The sequence below is a fragment of the Engraulis encrasicolus genome, chromosome 16 (assembly GCF_034702125.1).
Source record: "Engraulis encrasicolus isolate BLACKSEA-1 chromosome 16, IST_EnEncr_1.0, whole genome shotgun sequence".
Lineage (NCBI taxonomy): Eukaryota > Metazoa > Chordata > Actinopteri > Clupeiformes > Engraulidae > Engraulis > Engraulis encrasicolus.
The window spans coordinates 26,856,926-26,879,030 of NC_085872.1; the positions used below are offsets into that span (position 1 = coordinate 26,856,926).

General features: G+C 41.4%; 2 protein-coding genes across 5 annotated transcripts in view; one reads left to right on the forward strand and one right to left on the reverse strand.

Moving 5' to 3' along the window:
* cacnb2b (calcium channel, voltage-dependent, beta 2b) overlaps positions 1 to 17,159 on the forward strand; it is a 34,697-nt gene extending 17,538 nt beyond the window's left edge. Inside the window, exons 1-12 of one of the 2 annotated variants that reach the window (XM_063220340.1) lie at positions 69 to 77; positions 570 to 692; positions 4,037 to 4,176; positions 4,694 to 4,758; positions 5,805 to 5,827; positions 6,343 to 6,423; positions 6,550 to 6,608; positions 7,785 to 7,894; positions 11,091 to 11,242; positions 11,603 to 11,698; positions 12,573 to 12,737; positions 16,115 to 17,159. In XM_063220340.1, coding sequence (XP_063076410.1) covers positions 639 to 692; positions 4,037 to 4,176; positions 4,694 to 4,758; positions 5,805 to 5,827; positions 6,343 to 6,423; positions 6,550 to 6,608; positions 7,785 to 7,894; positions 11,091 to 11,242; positions 11,603 to 11,698; positions 12,573 to 12,737; positions 16,115 to 16,891 — 1,722 coding nt within the window. In that variant the 5' untranslated portion in view covers positions 69 to 77; positions 570 to 638 and the 3' untranslated portion in view covers positions 16,892 to 17,159. Of the gene's footprint in view, positions 1 to 68; positions 78 to 569; positions 693 to 4,036; positions 4,177 to 4,693; positions 4,759 to 5,804; positions 5,828 to 6,342; positions 6,424 to 6,549; positions 6,609 to 7,784; positions 7,895 to 11,090; positions 11,243 to 11,602; positions 11,699 to 12,572; positions 12,738 to 16,114 lie in introns of those variants that run through there. The other variant, XM_063220339.1, reaches the window with a different exon arrangement.
* A 3,226-nt stretch (positions 17,160 to 20,385) lies between these two features.
* mrc1b (mannose receptor, C type 1b) overlaps positions 20,386 to 22,105 on the reverse strand; it is a 28,055-nt gene continuing 26,335 nt past the window's right edge. For 2 of the 3 annotated variants that reach the window (XM_063219171.1, XM_063219170.1), the window contains one exon: positions 20,387 to 21,570. In XM_063219171.1, coding sequence (XP_063075241.1) covers positions 21,341 to 21,570 — 230 coding nt within the window. In that variant the 3' untranslated portion in view covers positions 20,387 to 21,340. Of the gene's footprint in view, positions 21,571 to 22,105 lie in introns of all 3 variants that reach the window. The other variant, XM_063219172.1, reaches the window with a different exon arrangement.

The following is a 22,105-nucleotide window of genomic DNA, read 5'->3' on the forward strand; positions in this document are numbered from 1 at the left end:
CCTGCCTAGATGCTGACCTCAGCAGTGTTTCTGATTCGTTGCTTCCAGAGCAAAGTCAAACAGCAGCCTGTCACAATGTAACACACACGCACACACACACATTCATGAAGCTGTACCTTGCAGCATATTACAAAGTAATGAAATGTGTGTGTTTGATACTGCCCTGCTCATGCTGCCCATTCAAAAAATTTACCTTTTCAGAAATATTTATGAAGTATTTAAATAATATTTACTGGTTTGACTTAAGTAATTTCTGAGGACAAACATGTGTAGGACTGGTAATTCCAAATGGTGGACATGGAGAAGACCCACCCATTCATGTTTACATAATACATAAGTAAGAAAAGTGGACATTTCCAAGTCATAATGAAATACGTGAAGTTTATGGTGGTGGTAAATATTTGTGAAAAAGATTACGTTTGTGAATGAGCAGCATTAATTATGGAAATAAACTACTGAAAAATCACATACTCTGCCTTAGAACCAAACCAATCCAGTAGACACATTGTAAAGCACAAGAAAACCAGCCTACTATAAGTGTTATTTGTGCCGTTTTTTTTCCTCCACAGTTCAAACCTGTTGCATTTGCAGTGCGTGCAAATTACACCTACACTCCTGCCGATGATGACAATGTACCTATGCCAGGTCATGGTGTGACCTTTGAGGCCAAAGACTTCCTGCATGTTAAAGAGGTGAGGGCAACTGTGACGCGATTGTTGTTTATCATAGACCTGCAATCTACCTTTGTGCCCCCTTACTCTCTCAAAACACCTGACCTTGCAAATCTAAAAAAATCCAGGGGTTTCAAAGTTATGCCAATGTACTGCAGATGTGTATAAAGTAGTAGAGGTACTCTTATGGCCCTTTTGCACTGCCCGTTTTCTACCCGGTACAGCGTGACACGACATGACTCGTTTGTCGTTTATTGCGTTTCGATTAGTCAAGTATGGCACGGAACACCTTCAAAACCAGGCCACGTTTTCTCAGTCGGCTGAACCAAGCTAATCTTACATAGTTTAAATGCACGTTTTGTGAAAAACGAAAGTTGGGGAGAAGCGTAAGGAAATTTGACATGCCCTAATTACCTCCTGCTTTCTATTCTCCGCTCAACTGCCATTTGTTGGAATTCAGTGCGAAAGAAATGGCACGCCTATTCATCCACCTGAATCTCATTCTCCGCTCTGCCATCATTGGGTGTAATTTCAGTGCACTGAAATTTGGAACGTCCCTTAATTGCTGTAACTACACAGAATGTATTCTCTGCTCACCTGTCTCTAGTCAGTAATTAGCTTTCTCGCTCGCACCCACCTCCTCCCCATTCACCTCCCTTCGGTCGCTGTTTGGTTGATTTGTCAGACATCCTGCCATAGTTTCCTCTCCATTTCACTAATTTCATTGCTCGCTGACCATCATCGGCTAGGGGGTGTCCACTTAGACCTCACACATATCTGCGGGCACAGATGCTGTCCCAGCTCCCAGTGGCGCCCCATACCGCGTAGACATTTCTTGGCCGTGGCAGTACTTCAGCACCAAGGCCAGCGACCTTGCCCAATGCGCCGCATAATCCAACTATCTCAGCTTCTCAAATGCAGTGGTTCCCGTGAAGCACTGATGATCGGTCCACCACGTAGACAGCTGCTCTCCTGCGAGAGCTGCACAATAACCAGAAGTCCGTACTCCAGCGAGAATGAAGATGTATTTCAGATAGTGAACCAATGACACACCAGTTATTCCACTGTTCCTAACGAAGTAGATACACTGTGAGAGTACTGATGCTTTTACTTCATACACCTCTGTAAAATTTACCAGTTCAGCCATATTAGATCACATGTTACGTATGCATGGGTGAGGTATGCACTGGCCAATTACCAGTTATAATCAATGCATCTTTTTCCACATTTTAACAACTATATAGGTGTGGCAGACATGGTGGTCCCTTTTTTATTTTGTCCATAATGAATGCATAATGTATTAAATATGATGGAAAATTGTGACATTGCTTGGGTACAAATTTCCATATTGCTGCACCACTTTCTTTACTAAGACTTAACATGTGTACAGTAGTCTTAATGCTTTTGGGCAACAGTGTGCATCAACATGTAAGATAATAATTACACAATGACTTTTATTCAACCATTAAGATGTGCTTATTTTGCTCATTGTTATCTGTACGCTGAAGTACAACAATGACTGGTGGATTGATGGATGACAAATTGCTGCATTGCTGGGGCATGAATTTCCACATTGTTGCACGACTATCTTAACAAAGACTTGACATCAGGGCTTGAAATGAATGTTTTTGCTCACTGACCACTGCGGTGATGGTTTTCCTTAGTCTTTTGCCATTCAGTCTTTCTATAAGCCACAGTCTTCTAATCTTCTTCTTATATATTTATTTCAAATTCATCATGTTTCTGTCTTAGCCACAGAGTACCTTAAATACAGTACAAACTAGAAATGCATTCAGAGAGAGCAGACCTCCGCCAAGGAAGTTTGATAGAACTTTAAGTCTTTCTGCCTTCTTTTTGTGGAGTTAGAAACTGGAATGTCAAAATTTGCCCTGTCCGCAATTCAATTCATCTTCAATCACTAGGGGCGTCTAGATTTCTAGGCTAGTGATGGTGAAGAATCTTGAAGAAAAGTCCTGGTTCCGCTTTGTGATCCGGATCACCACCAGAATTAAATCACGTTTTCCTTGGGTAATTTTCAACAATTCCACAAAGTTTCATCCAAATCCATTCTTAAGTTTTTGAGTTATTCTGCGGACAGACAGACAAACAACAGGACAAACCAACGCGACTGAAAGCAGAACTGGTAATACTTTACTTTATGGATCGCTAACAGGGTAGTAACTTTGTATTAATTTCATAGTTATTTCAATGTAATTTCATAGTAATAACTGTTTGTTTTTAGTAACAACAGCAAAATAACCATACAGTAATTGTACTGGAAACCGCACGGTTATTTTGCTTTTATTAACTAGAAATTATAGCATAATTGCACTGGAAACTGTTATTTTGCTGTTGTTACTATAAACAAACAGTTATTACTCTGAAATAACTATGAAATTAACACAAAATTACCACCTTATTAGCGATCCGTAAAGTAAAGTGTTACCGCAGAACTTCCTTGGTGGAAGTAATAATTGCTGCACATGGGCAAACAACAGAATATAGGCTACTCTGATATAACATACCCAATACAAGAATAAGTTACCCTCCAAAATACTAGTGACACTGAATGAATACTAGCCACCTATAGCTGAGTTTTACCAGCATTCGGACAGTAGGCAGGTGCCAATTTCAATCCATGCTTGACTCATATTCTCTAGACTCTACACGCATGTGCTCTTTTTGCTCTTTGATGTCCATGCATAAGTTCATGATCTTACATAGTGTATACATCCATTATTCCACTATACCTAATGAGGTAGATACACTGTGAGATTGGTGGATTGACTGATGGCAATTGCTACATTGCTGGGCCCCAAGTTGACACATTATTGCATGGCTATTATTGCAGGGCGCTCCCCTAGGCGGCCGCTGATCTCTGCCTGAGGTTTCTTTCTGTCTATAGGGTTCTTTTTTCTCAGACCTCACTGAGCTTTTTTCCCCCCCTACAAACTATGATTCAAGCGAGAGGGAGTTCTTCCTCACCCCTGATGCCACCAGGGGCCGCATCTGAGCGCCCAATCTCTGTGTGACTATCTATGACTTGTGCTAGGCCCAGCCACTAATGACCTTACGCATCTAAGAATCCTGGTCCTAACCTACGTTCACCTTATGACTCTACAATCTATATCTATCTCTTCTTCCTCTGCCTTCCTGCTATTTCTGCCTCTCCTCTATACCTCTCCTTTTAAATCCATCTCTAACAATGATGTTTTTTTTCCCATTTGTTAAGCACTTTGAGTTACATGCCTTGTATGATACAGTGCTATACAAATACAATTATTATTATTATTATTATCTCAAAGATTTGACATGTGTGGTCTAAAATGTATGTGTCCTTTTTGCTCTTTGTCATGTGTGAGCAGAAGTTCAACAATGAGTGGTGGATCGGCCGTCCGGTGAAGGAGGGTGGGGAGGTGGGCTTCATCCCCAGCCCGGTTAACCTGGAGACCATCCTCATCAGACGAGAAGTGCAGGCCCGCAAGGCTGCCAAAGCCCTAGCCAAGTACAGAAGCCATCTCCCTTTCCCCTCTGTCACTCCCCGAAACACCATGCACTCAACTCATTCCTCCTTACTCCTCTCCAGTACATTTACTATCGCATATTTTATAGTATTATACTACCCCATATACGTACATTTATATACGCTATGTATACTGCGCCATATGCATTTATATATGTATACAGTACATTTGATGCCAATATTACCATCTACCCACAGCTGTACTGATGTGCTCCCTGTTACACTTACGTACTACAGTAGTATTAGAAATGATTTTATATTATTTATTTCACTGTTGTCGTTGTTCTGGTACTTTCTTTGAATTGTACTTTGATCTGAAGAAGGTATACTCAATATTCAATCTATTTTGAAAGCTGTTGATAATTCCTTGAGTGCGATGGGCCAATGTCCTCCTCATAATAGCCATAGTAGGCCAGTCAGTGGTGTGGCTCATAAGAGATATAATAAGTGCTGAAGGCTAGCAGGAGTCCGCTAATATCTACCTGTCATGTGCTTGCAGTAAATTAGCTGCCGCTGCTGCCCAGGGTAATACGTCTGCAGTAAAACCTCCTCCACCTCCTGCAGGTAAGGCCGTGTCTTATTTCAAATATAATAGATCTGAATCTAAATTACCTGAGCTAGAACAAACTATACAGTAGATGTATAATAATAACTCAAAGATTTTTTTGTTTACATCTGTGTGGGATAATTTCTCCATCAGTCACTAAAGCGATGCATCTCTTTTTGAAAAACAAAATCCAGACTTGGCCAACTACGGCACCTGCAGTAAAAAAAAAAAGGATCGATAACTTTGACTGAACTCTTAGATAAACAAAACAAAACAAACAAACAAACAAAAAAGCAAAAGCACTACGGCTAGAGTTTCTGTGTGTGTGTGTGTGTGTGTGTGTGTGTGTGTGTGTGTGTGTGTGTGTGTGTGTGTGTGTGTGTGTGTGTGTGTGTGTGTGTGTGTGTGTGTGTGTGTGTGTGTGTGTGTGTGTGTGTGTGTGTGTAGCTGTTGGTATAGAGGGCACTGATCTTGAGCCAGGAGACTGCGACCCTCGTACCCTGGTCCACTCTCCGAGGGCCAGTCTGGTCTCAGTCGGTTCCCCTTTAGGCAGAGAGAAAAGAGCGGCCTTCCTTAAGAAGGTAACGGGCCTGATTGAGCATGCCCCTCTCAGACCTTGCAGCCCCCCTGTACTGCCTCCATGCCTGCTGCTGGGTTTCCCTTGGCTCTCTTGGTCTTTTTTATTATCTGTCTTTCTCTATTTCAGATGCTATTGTGTATCTGGCTCTACCTACTGCTGTCTGTCCTCTCTCCTCTCTATTATTTCTTGGTGTTGTTTCCTGTCTCTGTGCCTGTCTCCATCTCTGGTCTGTCTGTCTCTCTTTCTCTTTCTCTTTCTCTTTCTATTTCTTTCTCTCTCTTCTCCCGCCCCTCTCTCTCTCTGTCTCTCTCTCTCTCTCTCTCTCTCTCTCTCTCTCTCTCTCTGTCTCTCTCTGTCCATCTACTATTTCTATTGTTTTTGGCACACTGTGCACGAAAAGGGAAATTCAGCATCACATGATCATTTCACTAGCTTGCATGCAATCACTGAATCTTATCTTTCTCGCCTTTCCACCACAAACAGTCCAGCAGGTGAAGAAGAAGTCGGTAAGTTTACGTCTGTGTGTACATCTGTGTTAGATGGCATTGCCCTCATCACTTACAGGATTTACATACAATGTATATCATGGTGTATAAGTAAAACTAAATATACTCCATTTCGACGGTGAATGGAAACCCCCTTTTGCATTCTACTGTAGACTTACTAAATCAATCAATAATTTTGGGGAAAAAACACCATGGGACTAAAGAAACACAAGCTTAAAGTTTGCCACACCTCAGTTTTAAGTGCCATGATTACAAGACACATTTGTCATGTTTTTGTCATCTGAAAAAATGGAATTAAGTTCCAGCATGCTCTGTTGTCACGTACATTTTCATTTGCTTGCACCTGCTTGCATCTTCATGATGTGATTTCCTATGTGATTGTCTGAAATGTGTCCATTGATTTCTCCACCCTTGTGACAGTGTTATAACTCTTGTGTCTGAAGTCTGTCCAGTTCTCCTGCATAGTTTGAAAGTATGAGTGCCACATGTGTATTGACCTCCTCTCTCCATTGCAGGGGGAGCAATTAGCTGCGTATGATGTTGTGCCTTCCATGCGTCCTGTTGTACTTATGGGCCCCTCATTGAAGGGTTATGAGGTGAGTGGCCTGAATAAGGATCTGGTAACACTCTTTCTCCAAATTCACTTTTCACGACACCCAAAGATGCATGTGTTGATGTATGACATGTGAGATGGTTTTTGTGCGTGTTGTTGTTTTGTGTAGGTGACGGACATGATGCAAAAAGCTCTATTTGACTTCCTGAAGCATCGGTTTGAAGGAAGGTGAGGGTTTTTTTGTTTTGCTTTTTTATTCATGTACCTGTATTTTCTATGCACTGAAATATGAGGGTAATTGTTTACAGCTCTATGCCTTTGTTACAATTGTATTACTACAGTTGTAATGGAGTTATAGTCAGTTATATTAGTCAGTTATATTTCGCTATAAATAAAAAATATATGGCTGCAATTCATTGGCTATTAATAGTCTTTAACCTTTGCCACTGTGTTGGCACACTTATTGTGTAATTATTAACTGATTACTATCATTGTCCTGTGGGAGGTAAATAAATAATATCAAATAAAATATTATGGCCCTCATGACCTTCTTGCGGTGGAAATGAGGTTGTTGTTAGGAGGAAGCAGTGTCACGACAATATTACAGCATGCTGGTTAAATGAGCCCTGGGATGATCTGTTTGCAGTTAGCAGTGTCATGACAATATTACAGCATGCTGGTTAAATGAGCCCTGGGATGATCTGTTTGCAGTTAGCAGTGTCATGACAATATTACAGCATGCTGGTTAAATGAGCCCTGGGATGATCTGTTTGCAGTTAGCAGTGTCATGACAATATTACAGCATGCTGGTTAAATGAGCCCTGGGATGATCTGTTTGCAGTTAGCAGTGTCATGACAATATTACAGCATGCCGGTTAAATGGGCCCTGGGATGATCTGTTTGCAGTTAGTAGTGTCATGACAATATTACAGCATGCCGGTTAAATGGGCCCTGGGATGATCTGTTTGCAGTTAGTAGTGTCATGACAATATTACAGCATACTGGTTAAATGAGCCCTGGGATGATCTGTTTGCAGTTAGCAGTGTCATGACAATATTCAGCATGCTGGTTAAATGAGCCCTGGGATGATCTGTTTGCAGTTAGCAGTGTCATGACAATATTACAGCATGCTGGTTAAATGAGCCCTGGGATGATCTGTTTGCAGTTAGCAGTGTCATGACAATATTACAGCATGCTGGTTAAATGAGCCCTGGGATGATCTGTTTGCAGTTAGCAGTGTCATGACAATATTACAGCATGCTGGTTAAATGAGCCCTGGGATGATCTGTTTGCAGTTAGCAGTGTCATGACAATATTACAGCATGCTGGTTAAATGAGCCCTGGGATGATCTGTTTGCATATGACAATAAAACATCTTGCATCTTGTATCTCTGTGTTTTCCAGGATAACCATAACCAGGGTGACAGCAGACATTGCCCTGGCTAAACGGTCGATACTCGGTAACCCAGGCAAACATGGCTTGATGGACCGCTCCAACACACGCTCAAATTTAGGTAAGGTCTGAGTCACCTAGATGTCAAATAGCGAACTCTATTAGTGTTTTTTTTTCTCCCCTCTTAGGAAAAAACCTCTTCCACACGGAAAAGTAGCTGGCTAGAGGTTGTCTTAAAGTTTGTGTTCGTTAATGTCCTGTTTGTCATTTTGTTAATTAGCAAGTAGTGTAGTAGGTTGGTAGTTACCAAACCGTTTCTGTGAGCAGGGCATTATGCTCTACTTCCAAATGTGTGTAGAGAGAGTTATGGGGATCTTCAAGATGCTCCATATACAGTCTGCCAGTATGCAAATCCCCAAGGATGGGGTGTGGAAAATTGATGTAGCTGTATTACGCTGTTGCCTTCATGCAGCTGACAAGGCTGTTGAAACACAGCTTGATGATTTTCTTGTTGATCTAACGGAAGGGGCTGACATTCAGCTTCAGACATGAATGGTCATTGGCCATCATTCACAATACTGGGGTGCATTTCTCAAAAGAGAAGTTGTTGGCCTGTTAGCAACTTTGGTAGTTACCAATGGGAAAATGCATTGAAAACAACAAAGTAGCTAATGTAGTAAGCAACTTTGCTTTCAAGAGATGCACCCCAGGCCTACTCTTAGGAGAGACCTGTGTTCTTCATGTAGCCTAGCCCCAAGCCAAAGGGGAAAGGGGACATTTGTGAACCTCTGTGCAAAACTGACATTTCAAATGATCATAGCCATCATTTGTCATCATGTGAATACAATTGATCACAGTGATTCATGTCTCTCTCCTCAGTCTCACTCTGCCCACGCACTGTATGGTCTCCAGATTAGAATATCATGAAATTGTTCAGTCATATTTATGCTATATTATTTGCATCAAATTTGCCTTCATCTCAAGACTTTGAACTCATCTTCCAAAAGCCATTTGCAACACATTCAGAGCTCTTCAATCAGCCATTTTATCACTGGCGTACACTGGCTCAGTCGATGGAATGGAGTATTGAATCTTGGTGTGTGCAAGCCTCATTAATTCCATTTCTGTTGGTGGACTGGCCACACTTGGATGTCATCACCTTGCTTACCACAGGAGCGTTGGTCTCTGGTGATTATCATGGGAGCAGCATAGCTCTGCATTGGTTAGTCCTCTAGGCAGCAGCAGAAATGTTAAGAATGGGAAGACATGTTGAGATGAACATGTTTTGCCATTTCTTTATTTATACCAACAGATGACAAAGGTCAAATGTAACAAAGACGCATATTTCATTATATATTTTGATAACAGTTTTAATAATTGAATATACTTACGTCGCTTCTTGTATTGAATTGACATTTTAGCAATATTTCATTTGCCTTAAGTGGAGCTTAGCTGGATGTACAGTGACTGTAAAAAAAGGTACCGTAAATGAACAGCAATCAAGGCAAACTTATGGAAAACATGGCAGTGTGCCAATGCCCCCTGCAGTATGCCAGCCAGGCCTGTTGGCTAAATTGGGCAGCAAGGGCAGGTACCTCTACTCACAGTAGGCAGTTACACAGATAGATCCACCCAGTCACTTTCACACACACACACACACACACACACACACACACACACACACACACACACACACACACACACACACACACACACACACACACACACACACACACACACATACAAAGACACACACGCACACGCACACGCACACGCACACACACACACGCACACGTACACGCACACACACACACAGACACACACCAACACACGCACACGCACACGCACACGCACACACACACACACACACACACACACACACCTCAGTCCCTCCCCTCGCACCTGCTTGTGTGAGACGGTGTGTGTGCTGGTGGGGGATCTGATTGTTCTGGTTCTTTCCATTCTGTCCCTGGCACTGCTCTCTCTCTTGCCTCAGATGCCGCCGGTACGTACCTCGTAACATAGTAGTAGGCTGTCTGACTGTGTAGGCTGCCTCTCCACCCATTCCCAACTAAGCGCAGCTTCCTCCATATTCAGGCAGTCACCCTCTGTGTAGAATGGAACATGTGGGCTTTGACTTGCAGTCATTTGCTATGTTGCTATGCCATGTGAATATAAGCCAATGTTTCCCTGTGTTTGAGAGATTGGGGATTTAGCCAGGTCTTGTGAGTATTTGAGAAGTGTATTGGTGAATAGTTTTAGATTTTGTTTACCCATGTGATGTTGACCTATTTTTCAGAGCTGTGAAAGCCAAAGAATTGTGATTTCTATGATTACACCTTTCTGAATATTTTCACATCTGAAAAGATGTTGGGGTATATTCTCCCATCCACATATAGTAAATGTTCTTTATCTCACACATTCAGTTAATCACTTTTCTGTATAGTCGTTTTATATTTTCGTTTTTCGTTCAGTAATATTCTAGCCTGGTTTTACCATTCCCTTCCACTCATTTGATTTATACAGAGGGTGTAGAACAGGAGTTCTGGAAGGGGTTGGTCTTGATATCAGACAAAATAGGATGGATATTTCAAATTTCAACGGAGTTCACTGCTCCCTCCACTCAACGTTTCTCAATTCAGCCGTTCCAGACCGTCTACACAAATTATGAGGGGATAGTAAAACTAGTCTACTAATATTCAGAACTAAAGCATTTTCTCAAAATGGGTGTCGTTTTTATATTTTTTTATTTATGCGCATTTTGAGTTTTAGAGTTTGTCTTTAGAGTCGATAAACATAGTCTGTAAGGTTTTTGGTTTCACTTTTTCTGGAATATTTACTTGCCTGCAGTATGTTCCACGTTTTACATCTCCTGCGATCATTGCCTAATACTGTAAAATTAACATATCATCAGCTATGTCATGCAACAACAAGGTTTGAAAATCCTCGGAATATGTTTCAACAAAGCTGTAAACTTGACTGCCTGTCTGCGTCTAATATATTATGTTTGCAGTTCAGTGCAATTTAAACATCTTCAAAATATGGAAGACGAAAACCACAAAGCTTGCTCAGAACACTGTGCATGACTGCTAACACCTAAAAGAAAATAGTGCAAACATTGCATTGGATAAAAAGTTGCATAGCTGTCTGTTTTTTTGTTTGTTTATGTTCCTCTTAAATATATGGGAGAATATGGCCTTCAGTATCACACATAACATATGAGCAATGTATAACATTTTGAAGGAAACAAGTCTTTATGTACTGTATGTTTGTTGCTTTTGCTGTTGTTTTACATTTTGTGCATCTTGCTGGTGCAGCCCAGATCCAGGGGGAGGTGGAGAGGATCTTTGAGCTGGCCCGAAGCCTGCAGCTGGTGGTGCTGGATGCGGACACCATAAACCACCCAATACAGCTCAGCAAGACCTCCCTGGCCCCCATCCTGGTCTACGTCAAGATCTCCTCCCCCAAGGTGCGTGCCACAGTAGCAGACAGCACAGTAGCTTGTTCCTGCCCACAGCCATTAGGACATTTGTGTGTTAAACGTGTAGCTAGGCCATTTGTAATTTGCAAGGGAGGACGTGTTTTGGATGTGCTTTTGGATCACACAGCCCTATTCTCTTGGTATTTTGTTTCATAGTTGTTGTGCATTATGATCTTTGGATGAGAAAATAACCACATTGTTTTTGTATGGTGTTTGAGATCATCATATGTCACACATCCCTGTGAACCATACAGAGACACTCACAACACAAGGACTTGATACAGTACATGTAATTGGACATCAGTGTCTGATCAATATGCCCCTTGCATTTGCTTTGCTGTTCCTCAGGTTCTCACAAGACTGATCAAGACCAGGGGGAAGTCTCAGACCAAACACCTGAACGTCCAGTTGGTGGCTGCTGACAAACTGGCCCAGTGTCCAAATGTAAGGCAGAAGCTCACAGAGGTCACTTTAGGTCACTCTGACACTCCGCCCCCTTTAGACATGGGCAATATTGGGATGATACACAGGGATGATACAGTGTTCCATCTGGAAATTTGGAGGCAATAGTAATGTTTCCCAGACATATTGCTCAAAAATGTGTCCGATGTATTATCAACAATGGGCAAAGACCATACAGCACCTGTCCTCTAGTGTCGTTTTTAAAACTCAGAAGCCATTAAAGGACCAGTTCAGTCAATTTCAACATGCAGTTGTAATGCTCACACTACCCTGGACTTGTCAGTACCTGAGGTTTTTTTTTCTTCTTCAGCCTTTTCCGAGATCTTGGTCAATGTAATGGGGGCAGCGCTTTGTTTACATTTCAAAAAAATGTTTTTATTTATTCCGAAAAATATCCGAAAGGTTATACAAGATCAGCAGACAACTAGAAAACGGCGGTACATTTTGGGAAAATATTTGGAGTAGGCCTATGTTATTTAAAAAAAAAAATGTAAACATGCGCTGCCCCCATTAGAATAGCTCGTATCTCGGAAAGGGCTTAGCCGAAAAATGTGGCATCACCGGGTACTGACAAGTCAAGGGTAGCGTTAACAATACAACAGCATATTGAAATTGACTGAACTGGTCCATTAAAGCTGTAGGTGTAAGAATCGTCAAGTATTTGTTCAACTGAAAGTAGTCTGCTAGTCTGGCTTTTCTGACAGGATATTCATATCAACACAATGATACATCTCCTCTCTTGCATTCTTCTTCTGTCCATTTTCACTCTCTTTATCAGCCTCTGTCCAACACACAAACAACAATTACATTCACATTTCTTTTTTTTCTTTATGTTACCACCCCACCCCGTTTACAGGAGGTATTTGATGTCATCTTGGATGAGAACCAGTTGTCGGATGCCTGTGAGCACTTAGCGGAGTACCTTGAGTCCTACTGGAGGGCCACCCACCCCCCAGAGATGGAGCCTGCCAATCCCATGCTAGAGAAACTCGCTGAGAACACTCTCCCCGCCAGCCCTAAGGTACAGATTCTAGTCCAGACACGGCTATCTACTAGTCCTTTTCACACAAACGCTGTGACAATGAAAAAACACATAGAAATAAGTAACAAACGCTAAATATTACTTCGTTGTACTACCTTTTTTATTTAGTGAAAACTGTGTAGATCAGGTAGTGAATCGTTTTTCAGCAGTTTCTCAAATATTTTGCCATCTAATGTCCATCTTCAACACCCACCTTGAGCACTACAATACTGCAGCCCCTACAGCCCATTGACACACCACCACCACCACCACCACCACTGCTTCTAAGCGCACATTAGCGTGTATATACTAATGCCCCGTCCATCTTCATATTCATCACCCTCGCCTTGACCCTTGCAGCCTTTCTGCTAATAAAATGGACACAATCTCTCTCGCCTCAATAACTCTTTGATTAAGTAATCAATGCCCCTTTTCTGTTACACATCCTAAAGAACTTGTGAAGATAAGAAAGTCCTGTAATTGCAACTGCGAGCTATCAGAGACCGGCAAATTGGATATTTGCGGTCACGACTCAGTTTTAAGTAGTGACTCCGTTTTAAATAGCGGGATAGAATAATGTTACATAAGCTGGCACTTCTCAAGCATTACAGCACCATTTCTGGAAAAGTTAAATGTACACCTTCCCCATGAGTTAAGTGACTGGGTTGTGTCTAGTTCCAAGTTAGGAATCATCGTTGAATCTTATGGGACAAGATAGCTTGAAGGTAGAATTTGGATTGCCAGAATCAGAGAATGGCTGGAAGTAGGGGAGACCGGGGCTAGTAGGCACAGGGGCAAGTTGGCACACCCTCATTTTCTGGGCCATTACAGGTCCAATCTTCAAAATTCCAACTCTAACATGATGCCCATCTTGAATAGAGATAATCCAACTAATTCAGAGTGATCAAGATTATAAAATCTTACAGTGAGTGAAACTTCTCTTTTTTGTGATGTCCAAACTAAGAATCGGCACCTTCCACTAAATCAGTTCTAGAAAGCTAATAGTAAGGAATAGAAACATATAAATATTCTGTGTGATAGACAGGGGATCTAGGTATACTTTGATATTAAAACTGGAATTATGTAATGTCAGGTGTTAACAGGAGAACATGATTTCAGTCAAGAGTGCTGTCCTGTTGTGTAGGGGGCAAGTTGGCACACCATTGACTTTCTATGGCCATAAGAATGTATTGGATGTATTGTGGAAAATTCTTATTCTACTGCTATTTACCAATAATATGAGTATGATTGCAATATATACAGTATATTTAATGTACATATGCTACTGTCTAGGCCTACATGCCTAAATATAAGTTATAGTCAATATTGTAGCTGCAATTGTAGCCACAATGGAGTGCATTCGTTGTGATTATGTTTCACTCCTTCATAAAGCAGTCAATGTTGTTTTATTTTACTAAACAGTAACTCATGATATTTTAAATATTCAGTATTCAGTAACTATTGAGCAGTTTTCATGTTCATTGACATAATTTCCTACAGGAGAAAGGTAAAACTCAACCATTTTACTCAGGGGGAGGTGTAAAATTAGCCTATTTCCAGAAATGGTGCTGTGTCGCTTCAAAGGAACATAACACTGTAACATCCAGCAGCACATTGATACAGTCTACAATAATGTAATGTTAAATGTTAATGTTAAATTCACTGGTTTTGTTCTTTCCCATCCCCTTTCCATACTTTCAGAGACGAGGAATGCGTGGATTAGTGTCATTAGTTACAGTGCTTTCACCACTACAAGCCAGGAAACAGTTACAGTCTGACGTTTCTGATCAATGAACTAAGCTTGCGTAGTTCCTCTATACAGCAAAGGTACTTAAGGGTATTTTTCGCGTAGAGACGCTTGATTTCCGTGTGTTCGTAGATTCTAAGAACAACAATACTCCACCGACAGGGCACAGTAGCTCTTTTGCTGTTTGTGACATGTAGTTCGCACTTGTGTGCGTAGCTGCTTTGTAGATGGCTGTTTGTGCCATAGCTCCATTTTCAAGTCTTTGCTGTCGTCTGTCTTTTCCGCATTTTCCACCCTTCCCACACCACACCTCCATCACATGGTCACGGATGTGTCGAGAAGCCTTGAGGTAACAGCGGCTGGGGTGAGTGCGTAGCCTTAGGTCACTAGGATACTACAAAGACCTTTGGCCAGCTGTGTGTAGGCAGTACTGCTTCACTGCACTCATGCAATAGAACGTGGTCTTGGTCAGATTCTGCTGGCATTAGTGTTGTCCTATTGTCTTGCTGTAGCGGTGTCATATCATCACTCCTCCCTAGTTTTAGGGGTTTTTTTGCCTTGTGTTGTGACGAGAGATTGCTGAGACATAAAATGTGTAAAGGAAATATTGCCCACTTTTTCCACCCCTGTGTAACTATAGCAGGTAGAGCGGTAGGCTACACATCAGACGTAGATAATGTTTTGAATTACTTATTTTTGCAGTAGCCTTGACCCCCATGACTTGGTCTCAAGGTGTTGCCACGGTCTCCAGTTTTGTTGCTCATGGAAGCAACCTTGTTCATTGCACATTTAAAAGGACCTGGTTTTACCGGTCCAGTTTAACCAGGTGATAGCCTAATTGGAGAATTATGAAATTGAAATTGTGAAATTGGAGAATCATGAAATAAATGGGTTGTAGCTTGTGATTGCAGCTTCCCCATCACGGCTCATTGTGATGAGTTACATGACATCAAAGAAGTCAACAGCAGAGTTAAGTAGAAGTAGAAGCATTGTTATGGATGTAATTACAACCCTAGTATGTATACATAGACATAGGTGCAGCTATGTTACATCAGACTACTCATGTTGTAATTACATTTATAGCAGTACTTCCACTTCTACTTTATACAGCTCTGGTGTGTGTTTCTCGAAAGCAAAGTTGTTAGCCAGTTCGCAACTTGGGTAGTTGCCAATGGCAAATTGCACTGGAAACAACAAAGTAGCTCACGTGGTTAGCAACTATGGTTTCGAGAAATCCACCCCTCAACAGTAGTGTTCACGGGGTCATGTGATTTTGCCACCTGGAGACAAATAACCCTTTGGACAGGAGTGAAGGAGTGCAGGAGTAAAGTTCTAACAGGTTATGTCTTTTCAAAACCTCTTTATATTGTTACAAAACTACTTCTTTGACAAAGTCTCTTGTGAGGAATTTGGTCTGTGTCCTTTAAGCCTACAACTACCATGTCACCATCTATAAATTGTTGTTCACAAAAACTGAGTGGTAGATTGTGTTAGCATGTGTACAAAAATGTGGAATAGTTAGGAGTAACGGTGTGAGTTAGATAAAGAAGTAATGCCTACGAGAGGGTTGAGTAGAGCATTTCCCTGTTTGAAAAAAGTCTAGTTAGTAACACTCTTGTTTCAATCACAGGAAGAACCCAAAACCAAGAAGACGGCTGCAGCCAAGCAGAAAGGATCCCAAGAAAACAGTCCCGATCAGCAACCCCCGGAACAGAGAGAGGAGGAGGAGGAGGAGAGGTTTGAGGAGGAGGAAGAGGAGGAGGAGGACATCGACGACGAGGAGAGACCGCTGAGGAGCGAACCCAAGCGCCCTCAGCACGCCCACCACCACCACCACCACCACCGCCACCGCTCTTCGGCCGCCCGCCCCGAGCACCACAACCACCAGCCCCCGCCGCCCCAGCAGTCCCTGGACGTGGAGCTGCTGCCGGGCCGCCAGTCCGTTTACTCCGAGTCGTCCCGGCGGCGCCGCATGCTGCCGGAGGAAGAGGAGGAGGAGGAGGAGGAGCCGGGCATGGAGGTGTACCACAACGCGGTGACCCACAGGGACCACAACCACCACCATCACAACCACCACCGGCACCACCACCACCACCATCACCACCACCACGGCAGCAGCAGCCACCACCGCGGGGCCAGCGAGGCTCTGGCCATGGAGGACCAGCACTACCAGAGCCGGGACTACGAGCTGGAGCACAATGAGCGCAACAGACAGCACCGGCACCAGGGACAGCAGCGCTCGCAGCACGAACAACACCACCCCGGCCATCACAACCACTACCACTACCCCGGGAGGGACGGGGGCAGGGACCGAGACAGGGACCGTGACAGGGACCGCGACAGGGACAGGGATGTGAGACGCGGGGACACGGGAGAGTGGTCCAGAGAGATGTACATTCACCAATGAGTTAGTGAGTGCAGCTGCATTTGCACAACAAAAAACTTTTACTCTCAGGTTCAGGTTGGAGTCTTGCATTTCCCTCTTCCCTCCTGATTTATTTAAAGTTTTCTTTACCCCTCCTTCTCTTCATCTTCCTCTTCTCACCACGTCTCAGTGTTTCTCTATTTTGGGTCCAAAGGTGTGGTGACAAAAGATGATGTCTCTGAACAATACAATTAAAGATGTCACAATTTTTTCAATGGAAATAAAAGCATGACAAAGAGTGAGAACTTTGGCGGAATAGTAAAACAAAGTTACCTCAATATACTGAATATAATTGACTTGTGCATCAATGACAACAATGGAAAACAACAGGTCCAGGCCTCATAGATTCATAGATTAATCTTGGGGAGTTAGAGTCTTTGCATTACAAAAGAAAAGATAACAATTGAAACGGCTAAATTGAATAGCAAATTAGAGGTCCATAAAAACAAAATATTACACATTTTACTTGTCATCCGCACTACAGAATTTGGTTCTACATTGACCAAGGCCCTGTACCAACTAAGTTGAGACCGCCCCCTGGTGGAAGTACCTGTATTTTTGCGTTGACTAGTGACTGAAAATTAGTTCTTCCGATAGTCTTTTAACTAAGTCCCCAATTTTTTTAATGGCAGTCAGCCACTTCATTGTTTGAACCGTTTGGTAATTAAAAAAAAGAAGTTATTTAATGCACATAAAGGTGTGTTAGCTCTTATTGTATGCCATTGCATATGTTATGCACTATGAATGCACACCTCAATATGAATACCTTTTATTTGTTTTTGACAAAGGAAGAAAATGTGTTGAATATGCTGTGTAACATGTAGTGCTGTGTTTAGCTTTCATATTGTCTGTTTTATATTTAACTTAATTTAACAACGGACCATTATAATTAGAACAACCCAGTATGCAGGGAAGTGGTATTGATGCATCTGTGTACCCGTGCAAAACATCAACTTCAGCCTTCCACTCACTCACTTTCTTTTGACAGTGATTCTGTTTGTGATGTGGCAGTGTTAGCCAGTTGCGCCCCTATGACTATCCTTTAATGCACCTATGCACGCAAAAGACCATGTCAGCTACAGTGTCCAATGTCTCAGTATCGTCTAACTACAGTAATAAGACAAGGAATGTGGGTGTGTGAGTGTAGTCATATTGACAGTTTGATGTTATACATATTTGAAGCTTTCGTCGTGCCCTTTGTGTGATACCAAAAAGTTTGTGCACGAGCAATTTACATAAAGCGCAACATTCTATCACACTGGAAATTATTTTTGACCACCAGTCCAAGACCGTATGCGTTGCGCTTTGTAAACACACAGGTCCACAGGTCTGGTCTGCCACAGATTTCTTTCCAGAATTTGAAGCCAGGGTTTTTGTTTGAGTGTTTTTAATTATCATTTAAAATGAACATGCTATTGTGCACTCTTTTTTACTGACAGAGCATTAGTGCATTGGTGCGCACCAGTAGCAAAATATTTGACTTGAAAAGAATTAAAACGGATATGTATACTGTATATATATATTGCATTTCTCCATTTGGTGGTTAATGGCAGATGACTGTGATCTCATGCGCAACTCATGCAGTAGCAATCACTAGCACTTGAAGCTGTAAGAAAAACTATTTGATGTGATGATGTTGCTCGGGATCCTCTTGCTTTTGTGCAGGAGGAGTTGGAGCACAGATAAAAGTACTGCATGTACAGTACACATTTTCTACGTTTACATGACACATTTAATTCCGAATTAACTCACTTTAATTCTGAATAAAGCTTAATTCCGCTTTGAAAACGTCATGTAAACACCTCTTAATTCGGAATTAAATGAAAGATCAAAGTAAATTCGGGAGAACTATTTAATTCGGAATTTGTTAATTCGTAATTAAAACCGCCATGTAAACGTAGCAATTGTTTATTTGGGAGCCTGAGCCATTTTTCAATCATTATGATGTGTACACTCCTGTTTTGCTGAGTGGCTGATTCTACACGTTCGAGTGAAGACCATCATACCACATTCCATCTGAAGGTTGTTTTACCTCCAAGGGTGCTGGTCAAATACATTGTAGCATGATAACTCAACTCAAGCATTGGGCAAGGTACATACTGTAAAAAGTGTCCCAACTTGCCACGGTAGACAATACTATAGTATGCCTCAAAACCCAATCAGACAGGCCACAGGGTGTAAAGGATGTAAAAGGTGGCCTTTTCTAGAAGACTACAAATGAAAAATGGAGAGTGCCCTCTTCTGGCGATACAACAAAACAACAAGTTCCCCAAAGTAAAATAAAATGTGACAATTTGGTAGCCTGGTAAACCAGCGCCACCCACTCCGGTGTCACATTTAGGCTGGTTTATCAGGCTAACAATTTGGCTCACTCTCTGATGAACCCTCTATGCATCAATTGAATAACAGCTTGAATCCTATTTCTATGCATTTGTATAAATGTCATATATGCCTTTGTAGATATGGGGATCAGAGTGAGCGAGCACTAAAAGCACCTGTCTTAAGTCTAAAAGAGATATTTATTCATTCAGTACAAAGAATGAGTATGAGTATGAGTAAGGGGTTCTAATTAAATCTTTCTTTTTTGCTGTCCAGTGCTGGCATGGTGTACTGTGTTAATGATGTTTATCTTTACTACCAATGCAATATGAGGGTCTATATTTTCTGTGCAGATTTTTTATTAATTTACCCGATCTGGCAGTGAATGCTACCTATTACCAACTATTAAAGGACTTGAGTCAAAGCTGATATGGACGGAGATGTTTCATGATGAAAAAAGTGTTTGCTTGGTGAACACCCTCCATTGCGAATGAAACATCAGTGTCTGCATGAATAGTTGCAGGTGCCTAAATGCAACCCCCCCCCACCCCCCACACACACACACACAACACCCCCTACCCGACCAGACCACCCCTAGTTTCTTAGTGACTAAAATGCATTAGACTGCCCTTAAGAATGTTGGTCACAATTGGCATGGCTCTTCATTATTACTATTATTATTATTATTATTATTATTATTATTATGGTGATTTATCTGGTGACCCCTTCTAACATTCAGGGCTGTATTTTCCAAAAACTCTTTAAGTAGTACTTAAGCTCAAGTAGTATGAGGTGGCAATATATCATCTGTAAATCTGTAGGTCTCATGTCATCTGCAAAATTTTATACATGCACTATTTTACATGCATTTTTTTCTTCAAAGCAGTATGAGAAAAAATATTGTATGAAGGCCTATAAAATTACTGCATGTATTAACTTTTACAGATGTGATATACTGTATTACCTACTGTAGGGGTCACCTCATATTTAAGTACTATTTAAATATTTTGTGAAACGCAGTCCAAAACAGTATGACTGCCTACAGAGTTCTGAGACTGCCTCCAGTTCTATCCCTCAACCTCTCTTCAGTGTTACATGTACATAAGTTACTGAGTCACTGTATGCACTGTACATCCTCACACTTGTGCATTTGCACATAGAGAGACTGTTATGTTTCAAAACGAAAACTTGTATGTCACTGTCGTGGTAGTTGGAGCCGGGTAATGGAGCCCTCATCCACTCACATTCCTCCCGATGTTCAAGATTGCACCATTTTGAATTATTAGGATACAGCTGCAGGATGTCTTTCTTTTTCTGGATGGTTTGTAAAACAGTAACACAGTACAATACGCTCATCATAGTTACTGTAGGTATATTTTTTTATTATACAGGTCACCATATGTATGAATTACTGGTATGGAGCACTCCTGCTGCTTCACAGTGTTTTGCTTAAGTACATTTTGCAGCATCAAAATGTCAAGGTGTTGTCAAAAGGTGTCAGGAGGTGGACACTGAATGCCAAGGAAGATGTCCACATGGTTGAATTCCATTTTGTGTGTTCTATTTCATAAAAAGGAAAATGTCGGAATTCATTTGTTTTATTTATTTAATCCATTAAAAACACAAACGTTACATTTTTCACTAACACATCCACAGCTGTTGTTGTTAAGCTATGATCACATGTGTTGTCATGTAGGCATCATATACTGTAGGCCCCAAACCACACAAATGACAAATATCACCAGAAACATAAATTGACGTATATACAGCAAGACATAAGGAAACTGTGGTAAAGAAGACTTCAAAGATTTCAAAAGCCATTGTCAGGAAACAATCTCTTCTTGTAAAGGTATGACATGAGGATAATTGACTATTGACTAATTTGATACAACATTGAGTTGGATTTGGGTTAACAGGTGCGGGTTTTAGGCCAGACATTATGAATAAAAGTTACTGAAACCTAACAATCTAAAGCAAGAACCATCATAATACCCCGCCCCCGCCCCCTAGATGTGAGAAAATATATTAACACAACAGTATAAAAAAATCACAATATTAACCATTCAAAATCCTTTCAGATATACAAGAACTACGTCACTATAGCAAAATGTACTAATTTTCTTCTGCCTCAGTGTCATTGAGTAAACACTTGTTATCTGGAACCACTTCCCTTGCTACCTTAAAGTACATTGGGTTCTCAAAGGTAGGTGCACTGGGGAGAGATGGTGTGTAACGCTTTTGATAGACAAAGGCAGCGCCTCCCACCAAAGCAACAACTGCAACAACGATCACGATGACAGCCATGGCAACATTGCGACGAGCTCCTTGGGAGGTAGAAGGGCCTGAGAGAAGATCAGATATTAGACATATACAGTACAATTACATGTCAGACTTAGTTTTAGATATAAACAGTAAAAAAAATCCCTATGTTATTATTAGAGGTTACATTTTGGACTCAAGGGCTTGCCATACCAAATGATAATGTTTCTTCCCTTTACACAAACAACAATATTTTAAATCCATATTAAAACAATATTTTGAATCTATATCAAATGTATAATTCCAGTGTGTCTTTGAAAAGGCTTGACACTATTGGTATTCAGTATAGATTTATTATTGATAATGATCATATCCTTCAAGTCAGGTCAACTTCAATTGGGAACAGAGAAATGGGTGCTGACTGACTTTGCCGTGAGATGATAATGTTCATGACTTCAATGGTGGCTTATCCTTTGAGTCAGTTTGAATGCAAGTGCAGTGCGCATTTCAGGTATTCAACCAGGTCTGTCATGCAACATGGATCTTTTCTTTACCTCTCATGGGATCATCCACACATAGAGCACCCTAAATGTTACAATATAAATGTTACAATGTAAA